The 18,378-nt window shown below is 37.2% G+C and overlaps 2 protein-coding genes across 5 annotated transcripts; both read right to left on the bottom strand.

Moving 5' to 3' along the window:
• Positions 1–1,230: 1,230 nt before the first annotated feature.
• On the bottom strand, positions 1,231–6,993 carry LOC116319525 (N-fatty-acyl-amino acid synthase/hydrolase PM20D1.2-like). The gene is made up of 13 exons (XM_039603985.1): positions 6,702–6,993; positions 6,536–6,622; positions 3,885–4,120; positions 3,712–3,798; positions 3,483–3,616; positions 3,279–3,398; positions 3,064–3,139; positions 2,911–2,972; positions 2,739–2,817; positions 2,568–2,639; positions 2,310–2,475; positions 2,104–2,203; positions 1,231–1,884 (listed from the first exon to the last, which is right to left on the bottom strand). The coding sequence occupies exons 1-13, from the start codon at positions 6,919–6,921 to the stop codon at positions 1,755–1,757; spliced, it is 1,569 nt and encodes a 522-aa protein (XP_039459919.1). The 5' UTR covers positions 6,922–6,993; the 3' UTR covers positions 1,231–1,754.
• Positions 6,994–7,083: 90 nt separating this feature from the next.
• lemd1 (LEM domain containing 1) lies at positions 7,084–12,121 on the bottom strand. Of its 4 annotated transcripts, XM_031738897.2 has the most exons (10): positions 11,800–12,120; positions 10,590–10,689; positions 10,310–10,453; positions 10,176–10,228; positions 9,621–9,665; positions 9,367–9,510; positions 9,119–9,196; positions 8,928–9,017; positions 7,892–7,965; positions 7,086–7,732 (listed from the first exon to the last, which is right to left on the bottom strand). In XM_031738897.2, exons 1-10 carry the CDS (start codon positions 11,980–11,982, stop codon positions 7,453–7,455), a joined length of 1,191 nt encoding a protein of 396 aa, XP_031594757.1. In that variant the 5' UTR covers positions 11,983–12,120; the 3' UTR covers positions 7,086–7,452. The 4 variants fall into 4 exon arrangements, with proteins under 4 accessions (XP_031594759.1, XP_031594760.1, XP_031594757.1 ...); XM_031738899.2 differs by lacking the exons at positions 9,367–9,510; positions 9,621–9,665 and having other exon boundaries at positions 7,084–7,732; positions 11,800–12,121; XM_039603986.1 differs by lacking the exons at positions 8,928–9,017; positions 9,119–9,196; positions 9,367–9,510 and having other exon boundaries at positions 11,800–12,119.
• Positions 12,122–18,378: the final 6,257 nt, after the last annotated feature.

Genomic DNA, 18,378 nt, shown 5'->3' with positions numbered 1-18,378 from the left:
ATTATTAATTATAATTATTATAATTAGATTATTCATTTGAGGATGGTAACTATGAAGCAAGACTCACTGTTTCTGTGTAGAAAAGATTAAAATGTAATTGGTTTTGGTTGCTGGAAACGTGTATACATTTGTAAAAATGAATGAGATTTTAATAAGACATGTGAAACACAAAGGAGTGACTTTGGGTTTGGGTTGACTTTTAAGTCAGAACAAATATTTTAGTTGAACAGAATAAGAAAACCTACAACAGAGTACATTCTGTTGGCTCATCAACAAAATCAAAGCTTTTGGATGAAAAGTTGAAAAGTACTTAGTTTTGATGACCAAAATGACTTTGACATTTGTTATATGACTGGTTTTAGACAAAGCTCATTACTTATTACTTACAATTTCAAATATAAATTATATAAAAATAAAATTTTCAAAATGAAAAATTCAGAATTGTTTTTTTTTTACATTGAAGTGTAGATTGAACAGTCTGACAAAGGTTTTCAAAGTAATTAAATAAATTGAATTTGCATATAAGAGTTTTAATTTGCAACATCTTTTTTTATTAATTAAAAATGTAAAAACGCATGTATCAAATAAGGGAATAACCATCACATCCACTTTGAAATCTAAGTAAAAATCTGAAATTACTAATTGTTAATTTATTTCAAACATGTAAACAATATACAGGTACATTTAGTAAAGAAATTAAGAGAGAAAAAAATACTATACAAAAGTCAATACATTTCAATATTGCTACCATTCTGATTCATTTACATGTAATGACCTTCACTTAAAGCATCTTAAGATTTTATTTTAAGATTTCTGTGTTAATGCATTTTAATTTTGAAGGTCATTACGTTCCATCTGTGAAAGGTAATATGCAAATTTGTGCAAAACCACTTGTGTGTCATTTGCTTTAATTAATAACTCTTCTCTTGTCTTCTTTACTCTACATTAAAGCTATTTTTATTGCAGATGAAAAACTGCTACCTGGATAAGACTGTCACATTTTCAGAAATGTTACTTATTCTAAACTTGTTGTAAAATTGCTCATATGTACTGTATATAGCACAAGTTTAAAAAGGAATTTCATTTTGTGTTTCATCAGAAATAATTATGGGAAAATTCTGGTAGGTCAAAGTAACTGTGATTCAGACTCATCTGAGATTTTTAGTACATGCAAGTATGGAATAATTTTGAAAATCCTAGGTGACACAAGACTCGGGCTGATGACAACACTCCATCCTCCTTTTTTATGGCTGAGGTAAAACACAGCATTCTTTGAACATGAAGTCCAGTGTTTGATTCAAGTTAAGCATCCCTGTAGGTAGTGCTGTCATTTGTACCATTCATTATGAGCAGTCCAAATCAAAAAGCCATGAAATGTATCTTTATGACTGCACTACTATCACTGTCCCACAAAGAAAAATATTTAATAATTGGTTAATTGTATCATATTATACCACCACAAAGTTAAAAAAAAAATAGTACATCAGTCTGCATATAGCACCAAAACTTAATCTTGAATGCAAAATTCTAGATAGCGCATTCACAGTGATTTTACTGCAGAAAGGTCAGTGCTCTATCTAGTCACATATCACTGAAAAGAGTCAGTAGTCCACATAAAAGATAAAAGTACATCCCACTTTGAAATTAGCAAAATTGTAGTGTCTAATTCTATAATGCAAAAGTTATTTAGTGCAGTATCTGTGCATTTTGTATGCTATTCATGTGTTTATCTTATCACCAATGTTGTCAATTGCTTAGAGTTCATGGACCGAGCTGTGGGGCTCAGGGAGCTTCCTAATGTCACAGTTCTGGATCAAATTGAAGTAAAAAACGATCATCTCCTCGTAGTTCTTAGTGGAAATCCTTTCATTGATGCCATGGAATCTGAGAAACAAAGAAAAAAAAAAGATTCATGGTACCTGGAACAACAAAGTATTTTACATATTCCCCTCTTTTATTCATGCTGCATGATCTGTATTTCTTGAGAAATAATCACTGCACATGGAATTCTTCTTACTGTATTTGTTCAATTTTAAATTGAGGTCTGCAGCCATTTTTGGTCAAAATATATTTTGTCAGTATTAAAAGCTGCTGAATTCTCACCTCTCAGGGTCACCTGGCTTAAACCAAGCCGGGGAAAACCGATAAATATTTTTGGTCAGGTCGACAAAGTGTCGACTGTCTGTGTTTCCAATACAGATACCTGCACATTTAAATATGATATTAAATTACTTATAATGTCCCAAAAGATGCTTTAAAATGCTTCCAGCTAATTCGTAAAAATGTCTACAAATCTGTATGAACTCTACCTGGAGCAACTGTAACTGTTGGAAACAGGTCCAACACCGTTTTCTTAATAATTTGGAAGCCAAAGGCCTTCTCATCAGCACCGCTGATGGGTAGAGGGTCAAATCCATCAACAAGTTCTACCTTCACTCGCTGGTCGCCCACCGTATCCTTGATGATGTCCAGTACCTAAAAAAGACAGCACACATCTCATATTCATGTCAAAGTGTACACAGTAAAGCATTCATTCTCAAAAAGGAGAATAAAACTTCAAACTCTACCTCTTCTACCGATTGCGCTGAGTGAATTCGTAGATTTACATAAGCTTCAGCAAGGGAAGGAATAACATTTATCTGTACAAGGAGAGAAATATTGAATTTTTACAAAGAAAAGTAACAGGCTTATAATCTTACTTCTTGTGAATTACATTCAACTTAAAATAACTACCGCACCTTTACTCCTGCATTAAAAAAGGTGACTGCTGTGGTAGTCCTTACAAATGCATTAGATACTGGTTTTCTTTCAAGTATCCTGAAACACAAAAACTGGTCTATTTCACTGGAACCAATCACAAGAAAACATGACATTTGAATTTATATTTAAATGATATGTAGTAGTTATTACCTGCTAAGGAGCGGAGAGAAGAGCCACAAATTCGACATTATGAACTTTAGTGGGAAACTGAACTGAAGGCAAAGAATTAGTAGTAAGTAAGAAATTAGTAGTAAAGAATAAGTACATAAGTACACTAGTAAAGAAGTATTTAGATTACCCTACCTTGTGGGCCAGATGCTCAAAGGTATCACCTTCAGGGCCATAACCAAATAACCTCGGCATTGGGTTGTCCTCTAGTCTGAAGAAGCAGGATGACAGTTAAATCTTTTATACTAGCTTTCTAAACACGGGGTAGTAAAATTATGGAAAGCAGTGAAAGATATGAACAGAGAAGCTAAACAGGACTCATTATAGTTTAAAAACAATGTTCCTCTCACCTTTTGACTGCTGTGGCTAAGATCCCAATGCTAGTTTCCCTGGGAGGCATCGAGGCGTGACCAGGGGCCACAGACACACTAAGCTTTACAGCGGCCTGGCCTTTTTCACTTAACCCGATTCTGCAAATCATGAATTGTACACATACACATAAGATGTGATCAACACAAGTGCACAACACAACACATGTTCAGGCAGGTTCTTACAGAGCAGCAGGTCCTTCAAGACCAGGAATGATTCCATCAGATATAGTCAGGCCCTCATCCATGACAAACAACAGCTGGACACCACGTTGCTTCAGAACACGCACTATGTTCATCGCTCCATTGAGACCATTGATCTTAAAAAAGAGATTTTGAAGAGTACAGCCATTAAAATGTGATATTTCCCAACCCCTTTTAAGTTTGTAATGTCATAGTGGAACTGTTAACATACTTCTTCATCATGACCAAGACCGATGTAAAATCCCCTGCGTGGAGCATAGCCCTTTAACAGCAAGTACTCCAGCGCCTGAAGTATTCCCTAGAAGAAATAAATCAGCAGTTTAGCCAAATATACCTCAAGTCTGTTTAAAAGTAAGCTCACACAAAAGTAATAAGTTTTCACACCATTAGAGAGTTTTTGTCATCTATTGTTCCTCTGCCGTAGATGAAGCCATCGATCTCCTTTGCAGAAAATGGCGGTGCTTCCCAACCATCTGACTCTGAAGCAGGTACTACATCAATGTGGGCCAGCAGCATGTATGGCACCAGTTCAGGCTGTGATCCTTTCACCCAAAACAAGTGGCTGTAGTTGCCCACCAATTCATGATGAACCAAGCTAGAAGAGAAAACTGTAGGGAAGGCTGACAAAAAAAAAACAAGCTGAAAGAGCAATTCTTTTCTTAAATTCATCATCTATCGCTTTAATTCATTGCAGCTCTGCAAGATCCCTCTGCTCAAGAAGGCACATGTGCAGGCCCGTCCTTATTTCACCAGCGAACATCTAAATGATTCAGAGGTTTTGAAGAAAGTTCTATTGTCAGATGAAACCAGAGAACCCAAAGAACACCATCCCCATAGACAAGCATGGAAGTGGAAATATTATGCTTTGGGTCTGTTTTTTCTGTTAAGGATACCGGACAACTTCACCACATAGAGTGGCTAATGGACACGGCCATGTAGCATAAAATCTGAGATAAGAACCTCCTCCCCTAACCCACAACACTGAAGATGGGTCATGGATAGGTTTTCCAGCATGACCTAAAACATACTGTAAAGCAACAAAAGAGGTAAATGGCCTGTATTTGTATAGCGCTTTACTTAGTCCCTATGGACCCCAAAGCGCTTTACACTACATTCAGTCATCCACCCATTCACACACTGGTGATGGCAAGCTACATTGTCACATTGGCGACCTTGGCACACTGACAGAGGTGAGGCTGCCGGACACTGGCACCACCAGGCCCTCTGACCACCACCAGTAGGCAACGGGTGAAGTGTCTTGCCCAAGGACACAACGACCGAGACTGTCGGAGCCGGGACTTGAAACGGCAACCTTCCGATTACAAGACGAACTGCCAACTCTTGAGCCATGATCGCCCCAAATGGTTAAATAAAGAAGCACATTAAGCTTGGAGTGCCATAGCCAGTCTCCAGATGTCAACCCTTTAGAAAATCAGTGGAGCGAGCTGAAACATCAAGTTGCCAAGTCAGAGTCAAGAAAACTAAAAGTTTTAGAGAATTTCTGTAAAGAGAAGTGAGCCAAAATCCCTCCTGAAATGTGTGTAAAACTGGTGATCAACTCCTGTCTCACTCACTTAAAATTAAACTTCCATAAAACTGGAGACTGTTCATTTCTTTGTAAGTGAGCAAGCTCACATTTTCATCAGGGGATCATATAAATATTTCTCTCACTTTACGAACAATAAATGTTTTTGAGAAGTCCCCATACACCAAAGCAAGGAAAACTCTGAGACAGTTAAAGACAAGCTGTGATTGTAATGATGTGTGTCAGCAAATATAATTTTCCCCCTGTTAACATACATAAGGCTTTTTCAGTTGCTTAGTAACAATCCAATTCATAACATAAAACATACTGAGAAATGGCTGCTATGTTTATTCTTATAACCACAGTTAAATGTCTCCCACTTTGTCGGGGATGTTTGGAAAGAAGGGTGAATGTAATGTAATGCATGTAGCTAATTATCCTTATTGTGAATGAAAATGAACAAGTGAAGATCAAGTAGCAATTTCTGCATTTGTTAAACTTAAGGACTTTTATTTAAAAGTTTTCAATTGTTTTTAAGCAGAGTCAGCTTCTTTTCTTGAATTGGAAGGAATCTGTTCTCATGGCACACCTGCAGCAGGTATACATAGGCATCATTTTACCAAAATACACTATATTGGCAAAAGTCAAAAATCAACTGTCCAAATCATTAAATTCAGGTCTTCCAACCTGAGACTACACTAATGGAAAGAAGGACGCCTTGGACTAATGAGCGTCAGAACAACTATCCAGGATGAAACAACAACAAACAATCCATGAGAACATCAGGAAGAGGGCCACTCTTGTTGGGACTGCTGTGCCTCTTGCTGCACTTTTCCATGGCTTGTGCTAGCAACAGCAGCCTCTTGTGACTGCAAGGACATTAGTTGTTGCTAGTACAACTGTTGATGGTGCAACTGCTAACATGTTGAGTAATTTGACACATTTTAGTGCATCTGTTTTTTAGCTACAAAGGGTGGGAATTGAGGGTTACATTGTGGTTACTGTGGGGTTCATTAACCAGCTGCCAACAAAGTACCATGAACTGCTGGGTAACTTGCTGCTTAGTGATGGCACTCCTCCTGCTAATTATGATTGTCATTTTTAAGCTTTCTGGAAGTTTACCTGTCATCAGATTTGTTCAACACTTCCAATAAAGACTAGAATAAGCAGATAAAAAGCACCAAAAGCTCGGGTCATTTGACTTTGTTTTGAACCACGTGCATCTCAATGTAGGTTTCGACATACCTTGGCTCAGCAAAACGTCGAAAGGTCACTTCTGAATAAGGTGTACGGAACAAAGTACATCTGCACAGCAAACACCTACTGCGTCTGTATCCATTTATTAGCGCTATACAAGTTTGACATACAAAAACTACATTAACGTTTAGAGTTTGCTATAATAACCGATCAGTTGTAGCAACGCGTGCAAGCGTCCACAGCTACGAGCTAGTTCCACGTTGAACACATATAAAAGGAAGCTACTTTAAGCACATTTTACTGGCAGGTTTACCTTTTCGGAGGAATCTGTCAAATTCAAGCAGCGCAGTGGTGTTGCTTTCTGTATTTGAGAATGACACGGTGGGGATGCGGATTGCCTCTGGACAAATGGAGACAAATTGTTACCAAACAAGTCTCTCTGTCTCCATCTACATCCACTACAACACGACTCCGAATACCTTTAAAATTTGCAAGGAGCTCCTCTCTCTGATGGTGGTCAATGACGAGCGATTTGTTATTCGTCTTTTCCCAGTGTGCGAGTTGAAGTCCGGCGTTAACGTCCAGTGAAAGAGTCCTGATAGCCGCTATTGTAAATAACAATAGGACTGTAATAAGCAAGCTGCTAATAATTATCTTTAAAATCTTAAATATTCTTAACTTTGAACCCGACTCAGTCATTGTAGCGGTTGTGTTTACCCCGGAACTCGTCGACTGTGACTGAGGGCTGAATTTGCATTAGAGCCATCCGCTCCCAGACACAGACACGCCTACATTATGTAGAGAGCAGTTTTAAGAGCTTATTTCACAGTTTTAGTCAAATCACCATTCGGGTGGGGAAAGAATTTACAAAGCTTGTGTGCAATAAAGACTTGTTTTGCAGTATGAAAAGGCGCTTAGAAATTTTATTGAAGTACATATCAAACATTAAAAAAAAAAAAAAAAAAAAAAAATTTACATGCAGGTACCGTGACAAATTCTTTGAAAAGGCAATATTACAATTAGGGTTAAGAAAATAGACAATTTTTAAAATTAGTCCGTTTCGGCATCACTTCTACAGTGACAATATTATCATAGAAAAGCAAACATACAAACAAAAACGACGACAACAACAAAGTATAAAACTGGATTTTGCAGTTTGCTTCCGCAAACATAATTAAAAAGGGGAAACAAAATCTGTCTGTGTGAAAGTAACACTAAATTAAAGCAACGTTAATCCTGTGCATAGTCAGCTTCTGCGTCCTGTGACTCTGCCTGAACCAGAAGCCTGTCCTCACCGTATGACCAATAGCTTAGACTGCCCTCAACATTAACATAAATAAGGTACAGGACACATGCTACAATTATGAAAACTAAAATCTGTATGTGAATGGGTACAAGATAGCGCTCCACCTCCCGTCTCTGCTGGGTCATGGGACTCACAGGACTGTCAGGGTAGGAATACTGGACAGGTCTCTGTGCAGCACCCTTGATGGGTCTCCGGCGAGTGACGCTGAAAACAATGGAATACACATACATGATTGAGTCAAAGCACTTATACCATGTGAAAGATGTTTATCTGCCAAACTTTGTTTTTTGTTTTTTTTAAATCTTTTTATTTTAGATCTTATGCAGCAAGTAAGAGTTTCAACAGTGTCTGTGTGGTACTTACTAGATCCCTGTCGGAGTAGTCTTACTGTCTCGAAGGATGTCCTTGAAAGCATCTTTCACAGGTTCCTGAGGAGGCTGGAAAAGATGGTAAAAATGAGTGAAATGACAAAAGAAACCAGAAACAGTAAAGACGGAAGACCTGCAATTCAAGTAGAATTGAAAGATGGTGACCGTAATGAAAACAACAAAAAAAAAAAAAGTTGTGCTCCAAAGTTTGCTGTACTGGGATGTTTATTAATTAAAAACAGAGTGGGTCGAGAAAGGAAAGACTAACCAGACGATGACGATGCATGACACTGGTATATGATTTGCATGTAGTTACTAGAGTTTGGTAAAACGTTTAAGCAAACGTTAAAGTTAATGTGCCGATTTAATTTTTTATATATATATATATATACATACATACATATATACATACACATATATACACATATATATATACATACATACATACATATACACACATATATATATATACATACATACATACATATATATATATATATATATATATATATACACACATACACACATACACACATACACACATACACACATACACACACACACACATACACACACACACACACACACACACACACACATACACACATATATATATATATATATATATACACACACACACACACACATACATACATATATACATACATATATACATATATACACACACATATATATATATATACATACATATATATATATACACACACATACATATATATATACACATACATATACATATATACACACACATACATATATACATATATATATCTCGATTTAAAATAAAAATGACAAAGTTCAAGCCACACCCCACCAAACATAGTGCTTGTGAAGTGCATGTGCATCCCATCAAGTGATATGGATTAAAATCCAAATCTTAAGAGCCAGTAAGATGCATATGACACCATTCTCCATTAATGTGAAAAAAAAAAAAAAAAACCTCTCAAATAATTCAGCCAGCACCAAAGTTTGTGCATAAAGTGTGACTGAACACAATAAGCTCTACTGACCCTGTCTGACTGTGCCCAGTTTTCCTGCACACTGGTCCCATTGAACTCGCACGCATTGTCTGTGACAGACCGTGAGCTCGAATTCTCCATCTATTTACAGCATGAATGTAAACTGAGCAACAACTCCAGCAGAGATTATGTATAACAAAAATAAAGACTGAATATGGAGCTTTAAATGTGGATCAACTTTCCTCCTCAACCATTTGAGTGATGCTGAAGTATTGAGAAGAAAGTGATGAGTCATCAGTGGACTTTGATCTAGGTAGAACCTGCAAGGTATTATGTTAAAAGCAACAAAACATGATGCATCTCCATATGAATGCCTGACACTGTAAAATAAAAAAAACATACTGGTACTCTGAGAGGTTCACAAAGCAAAAAAAGACTAAGGAATGCAGAGAATTTCAAATTCATAGGGCGCCTACTAAGACCAGCCTACCGTTGATCCTAATCCTGTGTGGTGATCTGCAGTGGATGTGCTAATAATCTGTGAGCACTGAGATTGACTCCGCTCTGAAGACTTTAACGCATTCCGTGAATTCCAGTTGGAACTAGATTCTGCATTTCTAGGAGGACAAGGGCACTTAAAAAGCCAAGCCCATGAAAGAGGGAAAAAAAAAACCTTTGGTATCACCTAAGAATTCAGTTTGACAGAATGTTCTTGAAACGATATGAAATATCTGCAGTAATTACCAGCCTTGATGAGGGTAAAAAGCACTGTGGGTAAAAAACGTGATTCTGAAAAGTTAAAGAAAATAAGGGAAAACATCAAAAGTTACAATTCAAATGCTTTGGCAAAAATCTGAATCCAGTATTAAAATTGCAATGAGTAACCATTAGGTGGCACTAGAGGGAAGCTTTGTGCTGTGATAGAACTGTTGAGTGGCAGTACAATACCCAGCAGATCAGGGGTCCCCAATCTCAGTCCACGAGGGCCGGTGTCCCTGCAGGTTTTAGATGTGTCCTTGATCCATCACAGCTGATTTAAATGGATAAATTACCTCCTCAACATGTCTTGAAGTTCTCCAGAGGCCTGGTAATGAGCTAATCATGTGATTCAGGTGTGTTGACCAGGGTGAGATCTAAAACCTGCAGGGACACCGGCCCTCGTGGACTGAGATTGGGGACCCCTGCAGCAGATGGTAATAAGTAAGGCCAATTTACTTTCAGATTGTTAAAAAGAGAAAGTTGTTAAAAAAAAAGTGACTTTCATCTAAAAGAACCAAAGTCTCTAAAATAATTCCTCACCTGGCTGCTCTCTTTTTGGGTTTGGTCTGACGGGTCAGGTTGTTTTTCTGAACCTGTATAAGCCAGAGAAAAATAACATTGTGATACAAATAAAGCAAAATCTTATTCAAATAAACCCCAAACATTTGTCATACCCAAGTCTTCATCCTTCTCCTGCTGCTTTTCCTCCTCTTCAGAGTCAGAGTACAGTACGGCTTTGTTTGCTTCATTCAACCTTTCGCGTCTGTCAGACTGCAGCAGTTTATGGAGTTTCCTTTCATACAAGACCCTAGTGGAGGCTGGCATTGAAACACAGCATGAGACCAATTTGCTCTTAAGGTCTAAATAGATCTAAAAACCATCTGAATGTTATGTATAAAGACTTTTTTTTTTTTAAATTTAAAAAAAGTGCTTAAATCTTTTGATAACCCTCACCAGTTATAGGCCCAGGTTTAACACCATGTTTGCGTAGCATGGCCTTGAGGTCCTCATCAGTCAGACAACTTGGAACAGGCATCTCTGCATCCTTCTTGTCCTAACAAAGACAAGATTTGCTCGATTTAAAGTGATAACAGCTGTGAGTTAAATGCCAGGAAGATCCAGGTGTGAAGATAGAAATAAAAACAGCTGGAGGCTGTCATTTATGGATCCGTTCAGTCTTCTAATCATGTTATAAGTCATTTGCTTTCATGTTTAGATATGATAGAAAAAAGGTAGAAGTAAAAAAAATAAAAAGCTATAAAGATTTTTTTAAATTTTATTCACACGAAAGCCAAATAAAGTTACTTTGTTGTACCCCACCAAACCCTAGCATTCTTGGCATTTGAAGATGGTTGCTGGTTCTTGCATGCAACTGAAAAGTAATATAAAATAAATATAATATAAAAAAAAAAAAAAAAAAAAAAAAAATTCTGATACTTAATATAAAATACCAAATAAGACCAAAAAAAAAGAGAACCCCAAACTTTGGCAAATCTGTTTTCTATTACGATACAAACACACAAAATGAGGACAAATTAGTAGTATTAGTCCCCCTTGTTGTTTAAATGTAAAGTAGGATCTTCAAAAGAGCTCTTAATAGAAAAATGTATAAACTTAGGTTGCAACTCATAATTCACATTCAGGGGGACCAAGGAAACATCAGATATTTATTACCATTTCTCAGTTTAAACGCCTATTCAGTTTATCTTGCAGTTTCTAAAGGTGAAACTGACACAATGTTGTGCTTAGTTTTGATAGTTTACCCAAAACATGAAGTCTTTCCAGACAAGCGCCAGCGTTCCCCTTCATTACAGAGCTAGATGAGCGTGACAGGTGCGCACACGACTGTAATGGTAGCCTCCATTACAGAAACATCTCATGTAACATATACCAACTGTACAGCTGGTGGTTTAAGTGCTTGAAGTCCTCAAGTGTGCAACAGCAAGACGGCTGCTGAACTTGCGCTGATGCGGTGTGAAAGAATTAGCATTGGCAACGTCTGGCATTATTGATACCAATTTAATGTATGGACATCAATTGGGACAGCCGATACTAAAGAGCCGTTGCACAGAGCAAATACTTTGCCACTGTCACGCATTAAGTTCGTCTCTACTTTGAAAAAGTCTATAACAGAAAACCATGAAGCCACCAAATATGAACTTACATCTGCACGGTCCTCCTCGTCGCTGGAGAAATCCGCCGCGTTTTTCTGATCAATGTGTTTGAGGTGCAGCTCCACATACACTGCCTTTTTGCTCGCTGCAGATGGCAGCGCGACGTTATGAGCAACTAAATCCGACTTTAGACGAGATTTAGAGAGATGAGCGGGGTCCTCCGCAAACGGCATTTCACAAGAAAACAACAGCAGAATATGAGAAAACAATACTGTTCGAAGTCCTCGGTGGAACTGCGAAGAAAGCCTTCTGCTGTAATCAGACTAGATTGAGAACAGCTGCAGTCCAAGACTTGATTGGCAGCAAGAAACTTAGCGTTACATACAGGAGACCAGTATCCAGGCTCGTTGTGAATTTATATATGTTTCAGCTGCATGCAATGTCTGTTTGTTAAACTAAGAAAACTGAAAATGCAGTCCAGACTTTGCAGTACAAGTAAACTAGCTGAATTGAGCTAGAATATTAGTTACAAAGCAAAAGATTTTTATTGTAATTTTACTTTAAAGCTAAAACTATTTATTTCCAAAAATATTTCCATCCAAATGGAAGTCTATTTATTAAAATTAGAGCTGGTGGAGACATACTGCCATTAAAAAGGAAAAGCACAAGCGTTTTTAATTTGTATATTTTAAGTTGTGATGGATACAGCCATTGACATTTAGAGGTTTCTACTATGATGAGTTAATTTTTTTTCAGTGAGAAAAGACTGATTCTCATTATGAATTTAAAGATGTCTACAGCAGTTTCAGCAAATAACCACATACCTTTGACTTCCAGGTGTGACCCATACTTTGGTTGCTGCTGGTACTGTGATATATGCTGCTGCAGCAGCATTTTGACAGGAGTGATGCATTCAGGCCGTTGAATTGGTGAGTACTTATTTTCTGACACCTGTCAACAGATGAAGAACAAAAGGAAAAACACTCGTTCAGGTGATTATCTGTTAAGCAGTGAATCTAATATGTCAGCAGACATAGGTTTTCTCAAATCTATTTTTTTTTTTGGAGTGACATTGGATGTGTCCAAAAAAGACTGCAACATAAAAAAAACCCTAATTACATATAGAGGGGAGTGCTGATCTTATTATTCACCATTTCTAGAAAAACATCCAATACTGCACATAAAAATGTGAATTGTTGTTTTTTTTTGCTTTAGTGTTGGAAAACTAATAGCAAAATTAAAAAAAAAAAAAAAAAAAAAATTAAAATGAAACAACATAAGTATGTCATTAGTTCCATTGTAAGATGGTCAAAAACTTGTTTCAGTCAAAGTCACATGAACCCATTACTGTGTCTTCTGAATCTGCATTTTGGATAAGCCAGCTTAGATCAATTTTATTATTTGTAACATTTCAGTTGTTTTCACATATCTTTAGTTACTTTTGGGACATTTACAATTAACCATCTCCCATATTCTACAATCTGACAAGTCCAGTGTCTGCAGAAATGTAGACTATAATATAATTCACAGAATGCATTTATCATGTTTGCGTGATCAAACCCGTTTCCAGCAGTTTAACAGTAATAATAATATATATATACTTGAGCTATTTGCAATGTTGTCATAACCTTGAGGATTTTTCCACATAACGCAGTTTACCAGCAAAGATAAATTCATTATCACTGTTGCATCAAGGCATGAGCTCATTGTCAAGGGTGCTAATCTCAATAATAGAGTTCACTTCACTGATTAACTCGTATTTGTTGTATTTCCATATTGTTGGGGTACAACAACAAGATGAAAACATCAACATCTCCTCCCAGCACCGAAGATAAAAGTATTATCACTACGGTGATTATTCTGCAGGCTTGTCAACATATAGGCATATCTTTTCCCTACCACAAATTTTAATGTTTAGCTGCTGTTTAGGTATAGTTCAGCTCACTCTGTGCTGACTTTTGACATAACAATCAGGTCTTGTTTAGCATACGACTGTGTTTTAAGCTCCTGTAACTTCTGATTTAGCTGGACTGGTTCTAAATGCAGCTAAGCTGGTCAGAAGCTGAAACTCAAACTGAGCTCTCAGATAGGATTAGTCTCTGTGTCCAGGATTCCTTGTCTTGCCTTCAGCCTCACACTACAAACCACTATAGATTACTAACCTGCAGAGTAATAAGAGAGATCGTTGCAAATGAATTTAATTCATTTGTTTCAGGTGCAATCAATTTTAAACAGCATCTCTATTGGAATGGAGTTGTTAACTCTTCCTCTTCTTGTATAGCTGTATAGGATGTGTACATACACTCATCGGCCACTTCATTTGGTGCACCTTGCAGGTACTGGGTAGGACCTGCTTTTGCCTTCAAACTGCCCAAATTCTTCATTGCTTAGATTTAACAAGATGTTAGGGGCCCAAAGTGTGCCAAGAAAATCCTCCACACCATTATGGCACCACTAGCCTGAACCATTGATACAAAGTAGGTTGGATCCATGTTTTCATGTTGTTTCTGAGCCTGTCATCTAGATGTTGCAGCAGAAATGGAGACTCATCAAACCAGGCAATATTCTTCCTAACTTCTATTACATATTTTATTGACCCACTGCAACCTGTAGCCTTAGTTTCCTCTTCTTAACTGACAGGTGGTCTTGTGTTGCTGTAACTCATTTGCCTCAAGGTTTGACGTGTTTTGCATTTAGATGCACTCTTCTGCTTACCTTGGCAGTAACAAGTGAATATTTGAGTTACTGTTGCGATTCGTGGCCATTCTCAAAAAGCCTCCTTTTCTTTTCTTTTCTTTTCTTTTTTCTTTTTTTAAGAGGACTGCAGCACTGTGGATATTTTCTCTTTTTCAGACCATTCTCTGTAAACCCAGGTGATGGTTGTTTTGGGAAAATGCCAGCAGATCAGCAGCTGAAATAGTGAAAGCCATCTGACACCAACAACTATGACATGTTTCTTCCTTCCTCAATCTGATGCTCAGTTTGAACTTCAGTCGGTTGACTTGACCATGTCTACATGCCTAAATGCACTGAATTGGTTATACTTGATTTGCTGATTAGATATTTATTTAAACCAGGAGTTGAGCAGGTATACGTAATAAATTGGCTGGTGAAATGTATTTAGTAATTTATATACTCAGAAATTACATTATCCTATTTGATATTGTTGCATATAGTGACATACTTTTTGGCTAATAAGCTTGTATAATATCTTAAAGTCTGACTTGAAATGATCTGAGTGACAGAGCAACAGGATACATCGTGACTAGAAGACAACGTCATGCCCATTAAAGTGTCCACGGATAAAGCAAAACTGATAACCTGAACAACACAAGCGTTATTTTATTCATATTAGCTCAAACATATGTAACTGCATAACTTCACTATATTGATCTGTGAAAGCAAACATTACAGAAAATAACAAAACAGCAGGTGTTTGCACTGCAGTCATATATGGGTTTCGTGGTCACCTGTTCAATTGTTGCTTTTTGCCAATAACTTGCACCATTTTAGATCAGTTCAGTTAAAGTTATGAACCTGTATGCTGTTTTATATCGATCCGCAGTGATGCACTTGTCCAGTTGCTTTTGTGACTGACTCAGAGGAAACCGTAAAGGCCATTGTGTTAAAACTGGTGAAATGTTGCTATAGCAATCATCCCTGTTTGTCTTCAGAAATCACTTAATTTTGTGGTTTTTAAATATCAAAGCCTAAAAGACTTTTTTTAATGTATACAAAAAGTCTTCAGATAAGATTCAAGAAGACCAATTATGGATGTATCAAAGTCACGAGATATTCATCAGGGAGTTATTGTGGTCAAAAAGTTAAATGCTTTTTGAATCCTTTTGAAAAATCGAGTTAAATGAGACAGCAGGCAAACCACAGCAATTCACATGTGAAGCACTTGATAAAAGTGCTGTGATTGTTCAGTTAGCTGAAGTGCAAACCGTCTACTCGTGACATGAGTTTTGTCACTGATCATTACCAGCTCCTCTAATTTATTTATTTATTTTAAAGTGATAATATTAAAAGAATCGACCCTAGAACTCAATCAAGCCAAAGGCACTAAAATATTCAACATTCACAAATGTCATTTTATGCTACTTTTTGCTTTACTTTTAATCCAATTTGTTTTTATTTATTAATTACCCAATGGCCACCACTGTTATTATTTCACTGGTCACTAGAAAACAATAGAAAACAAAGAACTAAGCAAACCTGGAGAGGAAACATTTCTTCTTTTTTTAAAGTGACATAACATAAACCCAAACGCAAGCTCAGGAACTAAATCATTAGAAGACGGTACTTGGTTGGAAGAACAGGAGCCAAAAGGTCCTTTTGGCTCAAAGGGCTCTGGGGACTCCCTGAGGGTAAATACCCACTGAAGGGCTGCCTTGTGAACTACACCCCTTTTAAAGACTTTTTTTTTTTTTTTGCATTCACACCAACAGCAGGCATGCTAAAGTGACTTTATAGTCAGGCAGCAGTTGGTATGAGTCAAAATATTTTTTGTTTCCTTCACTGTGTATTTTCTTTTTCATTTTTAAATGCCAGTTGTTGTTGCTGCATTCATGAATGCACTTACAAGTCTTGACCAATCGCTGTTAAACCTATGTTACTACGTGTCCCTGAAGCAAGATCTAGGACATCTCTTACATCATTTCAAAAAACAGGGTGTTTCCTCCAAAAATTAAAAGAAATGCCAAAAAGGAGTCTATGCTGAGGCGAATAGGCTTACAAAGACCACAAAGTCCACTTTAAACGGGCAGCTGGCGCAGAACATTCCACATTACTGAATTAAACACATCTCTGTATGCAAAGAGTCGTGACTATGACAATAAACCTCCCACTAGAAAACAAAGCTCTTTGTGGATGTTTTGGAAAGGCTGGCAGCAGCAATAAAAGATTTGTTTCATTTCCTTAACCATCTGCTAAGTCGCACATTTTATGAAATCTAGTCAGTCATTTCCCAAAAAACATCCCTAGGAAAATATCTTATGTAAGCTGCAACTCAAACTGACTATATTTGCCCCCCAACTCCAAAAGTTTGATTGAAAAGAGCTTTGTGATCTCGATGCTCCAGGCTACAGCTTTGTTGATGTAATTACAAAAGATTTCAGAGGCAACAAATAGCTGGTCTAAATAAAATGCTACAAACCCAAAGTAACATAAATCATCCTGCACGCTGGGAATACTTTATTTGTAATTTATCATTCCCTAACTAGTTTGAGCTGTATTTGGTTTTTGTTTGTTTTGGGGGGTTTTTGTTGGGTTTTTTGTACATATGAAAGGAAATCATAATAAAGACACCTGACAATTTCTTTCTTCAAAAAACCCCCCCAAAAATCTTCAAATAGAGTTCTTCAGTTGAAAGTCCACTGTGTATCCAATGGCTTTAAACCCTACATGACATGTTAGAAAGAACTCACATAGGAATAGAAAGCCATAAGACGCATGTGTGGTTTGATTTGGAAGGCAGTAATACACAAAGAGTGATTCGGATGCATTCAGAGAACTCGTGCATTTAAGGTCCAGAACTCGAAAACAAAAAGAGAGGAAAAACAAGGGTAGGTTTCAGACAGCATTCAGGATTTAAAACTCACATCCGCATGAATAATTAACTAAAGAAAGTGGAAGTATTCTTCTGAGGCCCAGGGGAGTAAAATGAGACTGTCTTGTGAGTCATTAGACAGTAGAAATTGTATTTTTCACAGCACAGACTCAAATAAATTGACCCCTTGCTGATGTTTGAATCTTACAGCAGTATTCTGCAAGCTCTTCAGTTCCTGAGGGGGTTTGGAGAATAATCTTTGATTAAAAATGCTGTTTTAAATCAATGTCTACAGAGAAAAGGTGCAGTGTTAATCAAAAGGATTTTGTTTCTGAATTCAAAACACATTACATAAACTATATTCTCTAGCAACCCTTGCCTGACTTCATTAAGCACAAATGAGATCATTTCCCCAGCACTGGGCACAAAGCTCTGCAATTTTTAATAATGGCAGAGATTATTTTTCACAAAAATAAAGACAACATTTCCATCCATTTTGTCTAAAATAAAAGCAATGATGCTTATAGGCTGAGCTTCATTCATTTGTTACATTTCTTTTGATATTCATTCGTACAGCCATGACTCTTGAATCCTAAACAAGTTGCAAACAAAACAAATGTAACTTGGATTTATTCAGAATTTCTGTATACTGAACTGACAGACCAGACTGTTCACCCTAATTTTAAGCACTGCTAACTATTGGAAGTGTTCTGGGCCATTTTCAACCCCTCAGTGAGTGGAGACTGAGCACTCGAGCTATGCAGGCCAAATCTGCTCACCCAGATGTCTTCTCAGAATATAGTAGCCTTTATAAAAACATGAAAAAATCTTGTGGACAGAAAGAAAAAGGGCCACTATGGAGGACAGAGGAGGCATTTGTTGACATTGTATCAAGTGTAACTCTGAGGTATTTGAGGCACAGAGAGGCCAGGTATTTGTCAGTCAGTTTTTCTTGTGCTTCTGCTGTCTCCAACTCAAACAACAAAAGCCCCATTGAGACAGCCTCCTCGTTTTTTTTCCTCTAGACAAGCACACAAAGCTTCCTGTACTAGGCTGCAACTGTCCGGTACTGAGACAA

The sequence above is a fragment of the Oreochromis aureus genome, linkage group 20, assembly GCF_013358895.1.
Source record: "Oreochromis aureus strain Israel breed Guangdong linkage group 20, ZZ_aureus, whole genome shotgun sequence".
Lineage (NCBI taxonomy): Eukaryota > Metazoa > Chordata > Actinopteri > Cichliformes > Cichlidae > Oreochromis > Oreochromis aureus.
Note: the sequence above shows the minus strand (reverse complement) of the source record. Positions and strands in the feature narration are given on the sequence as shown.